Source organism: Jaculus jaculus, chromosome 13 (genome assembly GCF_020740685.1).
Source record: "Jaculus jaculus isolate mJacJac1 chromosome 13, mJacJac1.mat.Y.cur, whole genome shotgun sequence".
Classification (NCBI taxonomy): Eukaryota; Metazoa; Chordata; class Mammalia; order Rodentia; family Dipodidae; genus Jaculus; species Jaculus jaculus.
In genome coordinates, this window is record NC_059114.1 from 19,076,787 (window position 1) to 19,092,446 (window position 15,660).

General features: G+C 49.8%; 1 protein-coding gene across 3 annotated transcripts in view; it reads right to left on the reverse strand.

Moving 5' to 3' along the window:
* Rnft2 (ring finger protein, transmembrane 2) overlaps positions 1-15,660 on the reverse strand; it is a 78,115-nt gene that overhangs the window by 42,669 nt on the left and 19,786 nt on the right. For all 3 annotated transcript variants that reach the window (XM_045133011.1, XM_004664152.2, XM_045133012.1), the window contains exons 6-7: positions 13,214-13,314; positions 7,495-7,648 (exon numbers count right to left, since the gene is read on the reverse strand). In XM_045133011.1, the coding sequence (XP_044988946.1) occupies positions 7,495-7,648; positions 13,214-13,314 (255 nt within the window). The remainder of the gene's footprint in view (positions 1-7,494; positions 7,649-13,213; positions 13,315-15,660) is intronic.

Sequence of the window (15,660 nt, forward strand, 5' to 3'; positions counted from 1 at the left end):
CATGTGTCTGGAGTTCATTTGCAGTTGCTACAGGCCCTGGCACATTCTCTCTTTCTCTCTCAGTCTACACACACACACACACACACACACACACACACAAAATCTGCCTCTCTCTCATAAATAAATAAAGTCTTTTAAACAATTAGGGGCAGCTCAGGACACCAGGCCAAGGCAATGGTTTGGGGCTTTGGCTAAAACTTAGGGGTGGCCATCTTCAATCCACCATCTTTAATACAAGGAGCATTAGTCTCCTAGGTCCTCTCTCTGTGAGGGCTCCTGACAGACCCCGTCACGCTGGGAGGCCGGTGGGAATTTGGGAGTTGGCAGTGGCAGAGGGATGATTAAGAAAAGCAAGAAAATGAAGAGGTTCCCAGAGTCCCCAGGCAAGGTGGCTCACTGAGCCTCCCTAGTCAGGCCATCAAGGCAGAGCCAAATACCAAAGGCTCCCAGTATAATAATTACAATATTAAAATCCAGCCCACCCTCTCAGCGGGTGGTGTGGAGGTCCCCCGCAAAGAGCATCTGTGTTGAGAGCCATTAGGGGTCCCTGACAGATGTGTCTCCCCCACCCAGCCCCACCCCAGCTGCCAAGGAAGACCCTCCTTTCTTCCTCCCAGACAAGGATGGATGAGGATTTGCCAGCATACTCCGACAGGCGAGGAGAGGCGGAGGACCTTTTCCCAGCCTGCAATTTATCTTGAGAAGGCTATTCACGTCACTTTCCGCAGGCCGGATTATGTGCTGACCTGGCACATTAATCTCTCCGAATAAAATAATCATCATCAAAGAAGGGGCTGGACAGTTGCCAGGGAGGCATTAATAACTGTCACCCATGCCTCAATAGTGCGAGGAGGAGACATCCAGGGCCCAAACCCACCCTGGGGTCCACGGCAATGCCACAGTATGAAGAAGGCGGGCGACCCCTGACTGGACTTTGGGGTAGAGGGTTTGTACACATTATGTAGGGACTCCTCATTAACTCTGAGGGGTTTCCAAAATGAGTTCAGAAAACTCACACGGGAAGAACTATGGTCTAGTGATTCACAGCAGGGATCTGGAGTCTTGACCGACTGAGTTCAAATCCCGGTTTAGCCACTTAGCAGTTAAGTGACCTTGGGCACCTTCCTTCATCTCTTCCTGGTTGGCTTTTTTTTTTTTTTTTTTTTCAAGGTAGGGTATCGCTCTAGCCCAGGCTGACCTGGAATTCACTATGTAGTCTTAGGGTGGCCTTGAACTCACAGCGATCCTCCTGCCTCTGCCTCCTGAGTACTGTGATTAAAGGCGTGTGCCACCACGCCTGGGCACTATTTGGCTTTCTGCCCCTGAGAATGTCAAGTGGCCCAGCCTCAGGAGGAAACAGTTTGGCTGTTCCTCAAGTAGGTAAATATAGAATTACCATATGACTAGAGAACTTGCACACAAGCTGTTTCATGCAGTCCTCCTCACAGGGTCCTTCACTGGATAAGGAAAACCCACTCATGGTCTATCCACACATGGAACTGGATTCAGCCACAGAGAGGCATGATCTACGTTACAATGTCTTTTTTGGGGGAGGGGGGTGGTTATTCTATTTTTAAAAAAGTTATTTGAGAGAAAGAGGCTAAAAGACAGAAAGAGGGAGAGATTGGGTGTGCCAGGGCTTCTAGCCACTGCAAACGAACTCCAGATGCATTTACCACCTTGTGCATCTGGCTTCTGTGGATATTGGGGGAATTGAACCTGTGTCCTTAGGCTTTGCAGGCAAGCGCCTTAACCACTGAGCCATCTCTCCAGCCCTTGTTTTCCTTTGGAAGCAGGGTCTTGCTAGGTCCCCAGGCTGACCCTGAGCTTCCAACCCTTCTGCCTGTGCTTTTCCAGTGCCAGGGTTACAGGTAATAGAAACCACACGTAAATCCCCACGAGGCGATTCTGTGTGTGAAATGTCCAGAAGAGACAAACCCAAAAAGACTGAAGGTGGATTAGTGGTTCCCAGGGGCTGGTGGGGAGGAATCTCGGGTGACTTTAATGAGCATAGGGTTCCCTCTGGGGATAGAAATGTCCTGGAACTAATGGAGGTGATGGCTGTTCTGTCACTGTATGAATGTCACAGAATTATACACTTTAGAAATGATTAATGGTTAACTTTATGTTATGTGAATTTTATGTCAATTTTTTAAAGTTAAAAACCCGAGGCAGCAGTCCTTGCCTTAGGAGCCCGATTTGTGAAGGAAATGATTTTGGAGCCTTGCCCACAGAGGGACTGAGTCCGTGCCGCCTGCTCCTGGGACTGCTGTCCCGCGGTCACCAAGGTGGGTGCGGTCCTTCAAGTTGCTTAACCAAGCCCCCTCTCAGCAGCATCTCCCCTTCGAGGCCTGGTGGGATTGGATGAGATCACTGTCTCAAGGTACAATAAGTGCCATGGGAAAGGGGTCGGTCTACTTTGTTGACTGAGGCGCCCCGTGTCTGCCCTCAACATAACCCGCCCGTCACAGCCACTTGGCAAATGGTTCTGGAGCAAATGCCTCAACTCCACCTATCACCTAGCTTATGGGGCATGTTTAGTTATGTCTGTGGCTCCTGCCTCGGCCTCCACATTTCTCTGAGAGTCCCTACATGGTCTTTTCTGGAACCCAGAAGTATTACTTTACTTGTAGATTTCGATCCCCATGAGAGATTTCTTTGGATTTTTGCCATGAATAAGAGGTCTGAATTGAGCTGACATGGACTCCAAGCACTGACTGTTATTACAAGAGGTGACTAGATCATCCATCTATCTTTTACTTTTTGTTGGTCTTTGGTTTTTCAAAGTAGGATCTCACTCTAGCTCAGGCTGACCTGGAATTTCCTATGTAGTCTCAGGGTGGCCTCCAATTCACCATGCCCAGCTGGCTCTCTTTTATTTTTATTTATCTTTTGTTGTTGCTGTTGTTTTTTAAGGTAGGATTTCACGCTAGCCCAGGCTGACCTGGAACTCACTATATAGTCTCAGGCTGGCCTTGAACTCAAGGCGATCCTCCTACCTCTGCCTCCTGAGTGCTGGGATTAAAAGTGTGTGCCACCACACCTGGCTCTTTATTTATCTTTATTATATATTTAGCACGTGTGTGTGTGTGTGTGAGAGAGAGAGAGAGAGAGAGGGAGAGGGAGCGAGCGCACGCTCATGTGCCAGGGCTTCTTGCCTCGGGAAATGAATGCTAGATGCCTATGCCATGTTTTGCTGTGTCTGGCTCATGTGGTGGCTAGACAATCAAACCCCGTGCTAGCTTTGTGAGCAAGTGCCTTTAGGTGCCGAGTGATCTTCCCAGTCCCCTGGCTAGATCATCCATCCACCCATCCATCTATCCATTCTCCCATCCAATCATCCATCTTCTTCTTCCTCTCTCCTTACCTCCCCTACCTCGCCGTCCATATCATAACCCCTACGTAGCAGTCCACCCACACATTACCTCCTGTTCATGGAATTCATCCGTCTTTGTATCTCCATGTATTATGAGTACACACCGCCCCTCACGCACCATGTGCACAATGATGCTTTTGTTCCATTACCAAACAAGCTGGATGCCCTCACTTCCAGGGGCAGGGGATTAAGGCAGCGGGGGGGGGGGGGGGGGGGAGGGGGCCAAAGAGAGGCGATCCGATTAGCTGTTTTCAAACACTGCTCTGGCTGTAAGAGACAGCTCACGGAAGCACTCAGAGAGGACAAAGAGAGGCCCCTTTGGTCTCACCAGTGAGGGCTAGGGTGGTGTCAGTGAAAAGACATGAGGATGGGCGTCAGGGTCATTTAGAAGGCAAAGTGGACAGAAGTGGGTTGCTGACAGGAGGCAGCAAAGAGATTAATTCAAGGTCACTCCCAGCTTGTGGACATGAGCAATGAGATGTGTGGAAGGCCACACTCGGAGAGCCAGAATCCGTGGGAGGAGGCCCAGGCTTCAGGGAGACACTGAGCTCGTGCCTGGACATCAGCCCGATTTCTGACTCAGCCCACCCCTGCGGGAACAGCCGTCCTCAGGTGGCCATGTTTGACGGTCCCACCGTGCCTCCCCTTGACAGCTGACTGGCAAAGAGGAGGGCACATGATCCACATGAACTCACTCACGGGCCAGCCCGAGCTGTGAAAGGGATGGTCTTAAAGGCAACCATGGCAGGCAAGACCCCAGCCCCAGGAATCTGACCTGGAGAATTCCAAACAGAGAAGGCGTATAGCAGTGGTCCCCATCAATGTTTCATCACAGACCATGGCTACGGTTGTAGCCGCGGAGGCCCCTGGGAGACCCTACTTTGCACTCACAGCTCTTAGCCTACTTTAATTTTTATTTATTTATTTTTTTGATATAGGCTCTCACTCTAGCCCAGGCTGACCTGGAACTCACTGTGTAGTCTCAGGGTGGCCTCGAACTCACTGCAATCCTCCTACCTCTGCCTCTTCCTGAGTGCTGGGATTCAAGGTATGTGTCACTATGCCCAGCTTATTTTTTTTTATTTTATATATATATATATTAAATATATATATATTTACTTATTCATTTGGAAGAGAAAGAAGGGGGGAGAGAAAATGGGCATGTCAGGGCCTCCAGCCACTACAAATGAACTCAAGACATGTGTGCTCCCTTGTGCATTTGGCTAATGTGGGTCCTGGGGAATCAAACCTGAGTCCTTTGGCTTTGCATCCTTCCATCCCTTTACAAACATTTTTGTTGGAAGCTGGAGAGATTGCTCAGTGGTTAAGGCATTTGCCTGCAAAACCCAATGACCCATGTTTTAGTTCTCAGTACCCATGTAAAGCCAGATGCCCAAAGTGCTACGTGCATCTGGAGTTTGTGTGCAGTGGCACATCCATATTCTCTGTCTGTCTTTCTTCTATCTCTCTCTACTTGCAAATAAGTAACTAAAATTATTTTAAAAATAAGTTTATCTATTTGGAAGGGAAGGGGGGTTGAAAGAGAGAAAGGGGAAGAAAATGGGCATACCAGGGCCTCTTTTCACTGCAAACAAACTCCAGATGCATATGCCACATTGTTCATCTGGCTTATCTGGTTTTACATGGATACCAGAGAATCGAATCCAGGCTTTGCAAGCAGGTATCTTAACCACTGAGCCATCTCTCCAGCCCGTCAGCCTACTTTTAGAAGCATGGTTGCAGGATCCCTCCTCCTGGGTGATGCCTTGGTCCCTCCTAGAGACTAAGAGCTCAGACTTGGGGGTGGGGTGGGGTGACTGCCTGCTGGCCTAGGGCCGCTGCCTGTCCTGCCCTCCAGACTGATCCTGCTGGTTATGGAGAGCCAAGAAGACCCCAGGAGTGCCAGGTGTCGGGTGATTCGAGGGAGGGGAGAGTCCTACTGCTTGGTGATGTGCCCTGTGCCTACAGACGCTCCCTGTAGGGAGTGAGTGGCCTACTTCACGCAGGCGGCGGAGGCCTTAAACTCTTCCTGGTCAAGCTCATGGGCTTCCAGGAAGCTGGCAGTGCAACTCTTGAATCCTCGATGGCCAAACTATCACTGCTTAGAGAACGAAACCAAGTGGAAGCTTCTAGAACCCTGAGCTTCCCAGTTCTAGAATATGAAACCACCGTATGGGGCCCATGAAACCTTGAAATTGACCACCTGGCCTAGATGCTCAGACAGCTGGGAGAAATCCATGGGTATGGTAAAAGATTAGATAATATTGGGAAAGGCTGAACAACCTTCAGCCCCAAATTCTAAATCCCAGATGCTCCAAAACGTGGAAGTTCTTTTGGTCTCACTCTGGTCCAGGCTGACCTGGAACTCACTATGTAGTCTCAGGGTGGCCTCGAACTCACGGCGATCCCTCCAACCTGTGCCTCCTGAGTGCTGGGATTAAAGGCACACGCCACCACGTCTGGCTCAAAATGTGGAAGTTTTTCAGCCCTGATGTGAGTCTATAAGTAGAAAATCCCACCCCTGGCCTCACATGACACGCTGCAGACAGAATGCAGGTGTTCTGAAACAGCTGTAGAAAGCGACCTTCAGGCCGGCTGTGATGGTGCACGCCTTTAATCCCGGCGCTCAGGAGACAGACATAGGAGGATCGCTGTGAGTTTGAGGCCACCTTGAGACTACATAGTGAATTCCAGGTCAGCCTGGGATAGAGTGAGACCCTCACTTCAAATAAAATAAAATAAAAAAGAAAGCTACCTTCAGACTGAGTTTATAAAGCATAGATGGAGCAAGAATGAATTCTGTACTTGTACCTGCATGACAACCCCAGCATGTCTCATTCTGGACAAGCAGATAGTCCAAACTCTGAAACATTTGTGACCCTAAGCACTGCAGGTTGGAGACACTGAAGTGCTGTGTCGTTTCTACCACTCACTGGGGCTGCAGCAAAGCGCTGCCTACGAAGGCAGGCAGCATTGCGAGCAGCTGACAGATGAGGAAACCAGGGCTCAGAGAGGTTTCATCATCTGCTCAACTGTACACAGCAAGAGAGGAAGCAAGCCGGGAGCCGAACACCACGTAGCTGATGTCAAGGACCCTGTGCATAACCACTGGCCATGTTGCTTTCTGGACTCAAGCCTCCGGTGCCTCCAGGTACATGGCATGAGCTGGATGAGCAGATGGCCATGGTCACGGGGTCTTGGGAAAGTCAGGACTTACTTCTTCAGGCCGAGTGTTCCCTTTTGACTTTCCCCTGGTCATTTTCTGCCTGTAAGCCACTTATGACTTCTTTGCAGGGCCTTAGGGCACCAGAGTTGTAGCTTCTAAGAACACCTCATCACCTCCATGCTTGCTCACCCGAACCACTGCATGGTGGGGAGGAAAGGAAGCTGCTCACAGATCACCCCAGCACAGAGGTCAGGTCAGCTGTCACTCGAGACTCAGGAACAATGCTAACCTGCTATTTGGCTGAGGAAAGCCTGGGGCACAGCCAGAGCTTTTAAAGAATGGAAGGCAGGTATTTTCAGTCTGCCCGTCTGGGTTCTCTGTGGGTCATCAAACGGAAGCACTGCTAGAGGTTAACATTTTGTCCTGACCTTTCTTGGTCCTCTGAATCCCAGCGGCTCTTCCACAAGACCTTTCGCCCCAATGCATTTTCCTTCGGAACACTGCAAGACGTCACTATGCCAACTTCCCCTTTCTGTGCCCATGGCAGACATCACCAAGTGATCACAGAGCTCTTTCCTTCTAAGCCTCAGTCCCTTTTATCAAATAAATTCCCAGAAGTCACAGAAGGACAACAGCTAATAAGGACACCACACACGTCCACATACTCTTTCCCTCCCTCAGGCCAAAGTAGATAAAATCGCACCAGCGTAGAGGAAATGGACTGAGAGGATGGAGGTGTGACCAGAAGGTGCCAACCAGGAAGATCGGTGTGAGGAATTACAATAGTAAATGACATGGACGACATCAGCTCTCTCTCGCTCAGAGAGGTGGAGAGACCCATCTGAAGTCACACTGCAGGTGTGAGTTCCTCCAGAAGCTTCCCAGAATCCCATGCATGGTTAATGCGATTGGGGGTGCCTGGAGGCTGCAGCTGCTGCAGGCGCCTACCTACCTTGGACTTGACGGCCAGGATGATCTTGGGCAAGGCCACGATGAGGCACTTGAGGGAAATGGTGACATACTTCAGCACGAAGTCTGCGATCCCCACGATCCACAGCAGGTCGAAGAAGTCCAGGGTCTCCAGGTTGGGCTTCAGGAATATGAGGCTGGGGGAGATTCAGAGGGGCAAGATGTTCACTCAGGGCCAGGACCTCGGCAGCTCTTCCTGCTCAGTGAGGGGCCAAGTGAGTGTCACCTAAAGGAAGAGCACTGGCGAGGCGTGGTGGTGCATGCTTTTAATCCCAGCACTGGGGAGGCAGAGGTAAGAGGATCACTATGAGTTCGAGGCCACTCTGAGACTACATAGTGAATTTCAGGTCAGCCTGGGCTAGAGTGAGACCCTACCTCGAAAAACAAACAGTAAGAAAGAGTGCACTGGGCTGGAGAGATGGCTTAGCTGTTAAGCGCTTGCCTGTGAAGCCTAAGGACCCCGGTTCGAGGTTCAATTCCCCAGGATCCAAGTAAGCCAGATGCACAAGGTGGCGCATACATCTGGAGTTCATTTGCAGTGGCTGGAGGCCCTGGTGTACCCATTCTCTCTCTCCCTCTCTGCCTCTCTCTCTTTCTCTGTTTGTTGCTCTCAAATAAATAAATAAAAATAAGCAGAAAAAAATTTTTTAAAACAAGAGTGCACTGAACTTGAAGTCAGACCTCAATGTCCTGCTACTAACCCTGTTGTATGACCTCAGGTGGGTCTTTAGAAAAAATTATTTATTTATTTACAAGGAGAGAGAGAGAGAGAGAGAGAGAATGGGCATGCCACTGCAAAGGAATTCCAGATGCAGGTGCCACCTTGTGCAAGTGGCTTCATGTGAGTACTGGGGAATCAAGCAAGCTCCTTAACCACTGAGAATCCCTCCAGCCTTCACGTGGGTCTCTTAACGTCTCTGAGCTTCAATCCCTTGTGGGCTAAATGAAGAGACTGGACTGGGGCATTTTTAGAAAATATTTTATTTATTTGTATGGAGAGAGAGAAAGGAGTGGGGGAGGATGGGTGCACCAAGCCCATTAGCAACTGCAAACAAACTCCAGATGCATGCACCACTTTGTGCATCTAGCTTTACGTGGGTACTGGGGAACTGAACCTGGGTTGCTAGGCTTTGCAGGCAAGTGTTCTTAATTGCTGAGTCATCTCTCCATTTTTAAGGTGCAAAAGGGCTAAAGGGATGGCTTAGCAATTAAGGTGTTTGCTTGCAAAGCCAAAGGACCCAGGTTCAATTCCTCAGGACCCACGTTAACCAGACGCACAAGGGGGCGCACGCGTCTGTAGTTCATTTGCAGTGGCTGGAGGCCCTGGTTCACCCATTCTCTCTCTCTCCCCCTTTTTCTCTGTCAAGTATATAAATATAAATAAAAAATACATTAAAGTGCAAAATAGGGTAGTAGAAGGAAGAGAGGAAGCAAGCCACAGTGCAGAAGAGGGAGGGAAAGTGACATGCCAGGCACCATGCCAAGCTTCTTTCTCACGCATCTCCTGATGCCCTCCCAGTAGTCTCTGGCAGTGAGCACTGCTTAGCTTCACCTTGCACATGAAGACTGGGGCTGGAGAGATGGCTCAGCAGTTAAGGTGCTTGGCTGCAAAGCCTATGGATCAAAGTTAGATTCCCTCAGTAACCATACAATGCCAGATGTACAAGGTGGTGCACGGGCCTAGTTTGTTTGCAGTGGCTAGAAGCCCTGGCATGCCCATTCTCTCTCTCTCTCTCTCTTACCTGCCTCTTTTCTTTCTCTCTCAGATAAATAAATGAAAATATTTTAGGGCTGGAGAGATGGCTTAGTGGTTAAGGTGCTTACCTGTGAAGCCTAAAAACGCATGTTCAAATTTCCAGGTCCCACATAGTCAGATGCACAGTGATGCAAGCATGCAACGTCACAAATGTGCCACAAGGGGGCACATGTGTCTGGAGGTCATTTGCAGCAAGCTAAAGGTCTTGGCATGCCTATTCTCTCTCTTTCTCTGCTTCTTTAGCTCTCTCAAAAATAACAATGGTGGGCTGGAGAGATAGCTTAGCGGTTAAGTGCTTGCCTGTGAAGGCAAGGACCCTGGTTAGAGGTTCGATTCCCCAGGACCCACATTAGCCAGATGTGCAAGGGGCCACAGGTGTCTGAAATTCGTTTGCAGTGGCTGGAAGCCTGGTGCACCCATTTTTTTTCTCTCTCTCTGTCGCTCTCAAATAAATAAATAAAAATAAAATGTTTTTAAAAAAATAACAATGGCACAAGAGCACTAGTACCTGAGAGTCTTACATTCAAATCCAGACTGGACCTTGTGGATCAGGCTAGCTCTGTATGCCCAATGTTCCCTTGAGTAAAACAGGAACCATTTCTTCCCCACTGGCAGGACTCAGTGAGCTCAGAGATGTACTGGAGCCCTCACTACTCAGTGACGACAGTGACAACAGAAACTAGGAGGCTATTACTTTTTAAAATAAATATTTACTTAGTTATTAATTTATTTGAAAGGCAGGCACATATATAGAGAGAATGGGCAAGCCAGGGCCTGCAGCTGCTGCAAACAAACTCCAGATGTATGCATGACCTTGTGCATTTGGCTTTATGTGGGTACTGACCCTGGGCCCTTAGGCTTTACAGGCAAGCACCTTAACTACTGAGCAATCTCTCCAGCCCAGAGTGTGGCACTTTTATCCATGCCATTTTGCAGGTAAAGAAACCAAAGCACGGAAACATGCACAAGGTGGTCCTCTAGCTATTGAGGGGCAGAGGTGAATGTGGACCCCAGCATCCTGCTGCAGTGAATGCTGTCCGTCAGTCCTGGCTTTCCAAATATTCTGAAAAGCATAGAGAGTTGGGATGGGGGACAGTTCAATGGATAAAATACACACACACACACACACACACACACACACACACACACACACACACAGTTGACTTACTGAGAGAGAGAGAGAGACAGAGAGAGAATGGGTGCGCCAGGACCTGTAGCCACTGCAAATGAACTCCAGATGCGTGTGCCATCTTGTGCATCTGGCTTACGTGGGTACTGGGGAACTGAACCTGGGTCTTCAGGCTTTGCAGGCAAGCACCTCAACCGCTGAGCCATCTCTCCAGCCCGTTTTTTGTTTTCATTTTTCCTGAGACAGGGTTTCCCCATGTAGCTCAGGCTGGCCTCAAAGTCATGATCCACTCTGGAGAAATGAGAACGGTGCCTCCCTGTTGGGTTATTGGGAAAGTTAAATAAGACAGTGACTCCTGGAGTGACATGCCCAGACTGGTGGCATCAGAGAGCACAAAACCTCAGATCTGCTGCTTTTCTCTTCTGTCCTCCCCCTCACTCTCCTTCTGTGCTTGACTCGGCCCTGGTGGGATGGGGTCACCGAGGTCTGAGCCCTGGCGGGATGGGGTCACCGAGGTCTGAGCCCTGGTGGGATGGGGGCATCGAGGTCTGAACCCTGGCGGGATGGGGGCACCGAGGTCTGAGCCCTGGCGGGATGTGGACACTGAGATCCAAGGTTTGGAACATGATCATGACCAGAGAATGGCATGAGTGGGAAGTTCCCCCAAACTACAGACAAACTCCATCTCCTGCCCTCCCCAGCCAGGACACTGCCGTGCTGGACCATAGGTGACTTATGCAGGCATGAGATGTGTGCGGATGCCCTGCACCAGCTCTCAAGATTCTTTCTAAGGCGCATCATGACAACTGCTGCCTTGTGTCCATTTTCTTTTCTTTTTGGTTTTTCAAGATAGGGTTTCACTCTAGCCCAGGCTGACCTGGAATTCACTATGTAGTCTCAGGGTGGCCCCGAAATCATGGTGATCCTCCTACCTCTGCCTCCCGAGTGCTGGGATTAAAGGTGTGCGCCACCACGCCTGGGCCTCATGCCCATTTTCCAAGCAGGTGGATGCCACCTGAAAGCTTCGCTTGAGTTTTCATCCAGTTTGTCCTGATCGTTTTCACACCTAGTGGTACATGTGACAGACATTTCCTTCCTTCCTTCTTTCCCTTTCCCTCCCTCCCTCCCTCCCTCCCTCCCTCCCTCCCTCCCTCCCTCCCTCCCTCCCTCCCTCCCTCCCTTTCTTCCCTCCCTTTTCTTCATTCTTGTTTTTACTGTAATTCTTTTATGAGAGACAGAGTGAGCAAGTGAGAGAGGTAGATAATGGGTATACCAGGGCCTCCAGCCACTGCAAATGAACTCCAGATGCATGCACCGCTTTGTTCATCTGGCTTTACATGGGTACTAGGGAATTGAACCTAGGTCCTTAGGCTTTACAGGCAGACACCTTAACCACTGGGCCATTTCTCCAGTCCTCCTTTATTCTTTCAGTGGTGCTGGGGTTGAACCTGGGGGCTCACATATGCTAAAAGCACTTGGTAGTACCACTGAGCTATATCCCCAGCCTCAGTGAGTAACATTCTCTTACTCAATGATTTCCAAATACTTTTTCTAAAATTAAGCAGAATCTATTCCACCCACAGGATTGTTCTCCATCCTTAACGAATTTTTGGTGCTAAAATATCCATTCTGTCATGGAATGATACTAGCAGCACTTTTTTTTCTAATTGTGACAAAACACATGTAAACTTTATTCCTTTGATCGTGTTTATGTGTACATTTGGATGTGAGTGATTCACACTGTTGGAATCTGTCATCCACCTTCGAAATTCTCTCGTGTTACAGAACTAAAACAATGCCATCCTTGCCTCTCTCCAGTGCCAGCTACCACCCTTCTATTTCTTTCTCTTTCCTATTCGCCCTTTCTCCCTTTTCCTCCCTCTTTTCCTTCCCTTTAGCTCTCCCTCCCTCTTTCAGTCCTCCCCCACCCATTCTCCCTGCCTCTCTCCCACCCTCTCTCGTTCTTTGACAGACTCTCCCTATATTGCCTAGACTGGCCTCAAACTCACAGACCTTCCTCCACCTTCCAAGTGCTGGGGTTACAGACATGTGTCACCTCCCCTGGCTTCATTCTACTTTTTATGAGTTAAACTATTCCAAGCACCTCCATTAAGTAGAATCAATGCCATATTTACTTGTTTATTTGCAAGGACAGAGAGAGAAAGAGAGAGGAAAGACAGAGAGACAGAAAGAGGATGGGCACACCAGGGCATCTAGCTACTGCAAGCGAACTCCAGATACATGTGCCACCTTGTGCATCTGGCTTTACATGGGTGTTGGGGAATGGAACGTAGGTCCTTAGGCTTCACAGGCTAGTTAATGCCTTAACTACTGAGCCGTCTCTCAATCTCTATATGTGACTTTTTATTTCAGCTCCCAAAGTGTCCTCAGGCTTTACCCGCGCAGACGCTGGATGCTGTAGCGCACCCATGTCTAGAACAGAAGCAGGAGCGAGACGCAGCCAGCTAGCTTAGCAAACGCCGCAGTGATCAGCAGGACAGCGTGCCTGAGACAAGGTGAAGGCACAGACACCAGGTGGTCCTTGGACCTCCACATACATGCGTCTATACAACTCATACCGGGGAAAAACAAAACAAAACAAAACAAAAGAAAATGTAAAACCTCATACAAGGCTGGCCTTTTATTTCTTCTAGGGAGTGCTGTCCTGGACATACACGCGAGATGACAACAGCGTGGCGTTTGATAGCTGCATCGCAACGCAACGCTTGCGTGTTGACCTCACGTGGAGTGGAGGCATACCCCAAGCCCTTGCAAGGCCCCCCACGTATCCAAAGAAGGGGTGGACGCCCCTCTCACCTGTTGTAGAGCTGCTGGGAGCTGAACGTGTACAGCACATACAGGGTGTTCCCTGCCAGAAAGACCAGGATCCACAAGATGACCAGCACCGACCTCTTCTCCTGCGGACACAGCAAGAGACCCATGGGGATGGCTGCGAGCCCAGAGGAGCGGGAACCCCACTGTCCCGGGCATTTGGAGGGAGCCAGGTTAACAGTGAAGGACAGGGCGCTGGCATCTCCCCATCTCACCGGGACCCACGGAGTTGTCTCAGAGACGGCGACAGAATGGTGGACACCTGCTTGGGGAATCATCCAGAAAGACTAGAACACATGGTTCATGGCACAGGTTCTAGAGCTGTGTGGCCTAGATTTAAGTCTGCAATCTGCATTGGACACAGCACACTTGTCTCCAGCTTTGGGCTGCCTGGAGCTGTCCAACCCTGAACAAGCTACTACAGCTCGTTGTATTGTCCCATCTGTAAAATGGGTTCATAGAACTACAGCTCGTTGTATTGCCCCATTTGTAAAATGGGTCCATAGAACTTCAGCTCGTTGTGTTGTCCCATCTGTAAAATGGGTCCATAGATGCATCTACCTTATTGAGTTCTGAGAATTAGTGTACACACAGTGCTAGAAGAGCACCTAGCATCATTTTCCACTTCCTGTAAAGAACTGGGCACAGAGAGGTGAAGTAACCATCGCTCACGGGCACTGGCGTCTTCACTTCGCTTGAAGACAGGGTGGTGTTAAGGGTTAAGTCATATAAACATTCATTCTGGTTTGAACTCGTATTTTGGCTCAGGGGTAAGACCTCATGTCAAGACTCGAACCCCAGACGGATGGCTCGGTGCGTACAAGCCCTTGCTGCACAAGCAGGAGGACCCGAGTTTAATCCCCAGCTCTAAGTGGGGACAGAGACAGGAGGATCACTGGGACTCCCTGGTCAGCCAGCCTGACCAAAAAATAGTAAGTTCCAGGTTCAGCGAGGGGCACCATCTCGGGAAAGCCAGGCAGAAGGGAGCCTGAGAACACCCAACATCTTCCTCTGGCCTCCGCAAGCACGCCCACGGGGCACACAGTGTCTGCACATGCCAGAGAGAAAGAAAAAAAAAAAAACAACTTGAGAACTCCACCATGGATTCAGGTGTACTTGGCAAGAACTTCCATTGTCTTTCTTTGGTTGTTTTGTTTTCTTGAGGTAGGGTCTCACTCTAGCCAAGGCTGACCTGGAATTTACTATTTAGTCTCAGGATGGCCTCGAACCCACAGCAATCCTCCTACCTCTGCCTCCCCAGTGCTGGGATTAAAGGTGTGGGCCACCACACCTGGTCCATTGTCTTTTTATTTCCTTTTCCTTTCCTGTCACACCTCTGGACTACCTCCCTACTCACCACTCACTGCTGGGCCACTCTGCCAGGCCTAAGCTCAGGTGGCCACCAAAGCTCTTCACAGTCTAGTCCTCCTCCATCCTTCTTCCTGCCAAGTCCCTTAACAGGAAAGCTGAAAAGACACCCAGATGGGATGTGTGCCATCCTCGCACTTGGGAGACTGGGGCAGAAGCATCATGGGTTTAGGGCTAGCCTGGGTTACATAGTGAGACCCGCCCACCCCTGCCTCAAAAAAAAAAGCCTCTCACTTTGCCATTTCCCAGCATCATCTGGGACTGAGAGCAATCCCAGGAAATGTTCAGAGGTGGCAGACAAGGTCATGGTCCTGCCACGTGCCCTGGCAGTCATGCCCAGACTGGGGTGGCTGCATTGCGGGAACAGGATGAGCTCATAGCCTTGCCAGCCCCCCTTCCCTGTGGTTTCCGTAAGCGCTCCACACACGCGGTCTCCAGGAACAGCCCAGAGCCCTGGCTCTGCTGCAAGGCCCATTTCCAGAGGAAGGAGCAAACCAGAACATCTCCACCTATTATCCCAGAGAAGTTGAGGATGGAGGGAAGCCACCACCCACACACAACCTTTGGCTTTTTATCAGGGTGCCTACGTCAGCCAGCAGCCCCCTCTCCACCATTATCTCAGAGCGGGAGAGGCTGAAGATGGGAGAAGCCATCTCCTACAACCAGTGACTCATCAATGTGCCAAACCACACAGCAGCCCTCCCTTCCCTAGTAAAGGGTGGGTCCCAGCTTAATTCTCCATATATCTACACCGTGATGCACTGCAAAAAAAAAAGCAGCAGCAAGGGGCCGAGAGGACAGGGTGTGATGCACAAGGAGCAAATCGTTTAGTAGCCAGGCAGACCCTAAACTTACTGAAGGTCACCGAGGCCTTTGCGCATGGAAAATATGCACACACAGCAAGGGGGCACGCAGTGGCCACCCTGGTATTGAGGCAGTTGGGCTGAAAGTTTGGAGCCAGCCTGAGCTATATAGGCAATTAGAGACCAGCATGGACTATATAGTGAGAAACTGTCTCAAAACACCAAAAACAAAACAAAACAAAATATATATATTCCTAGGGC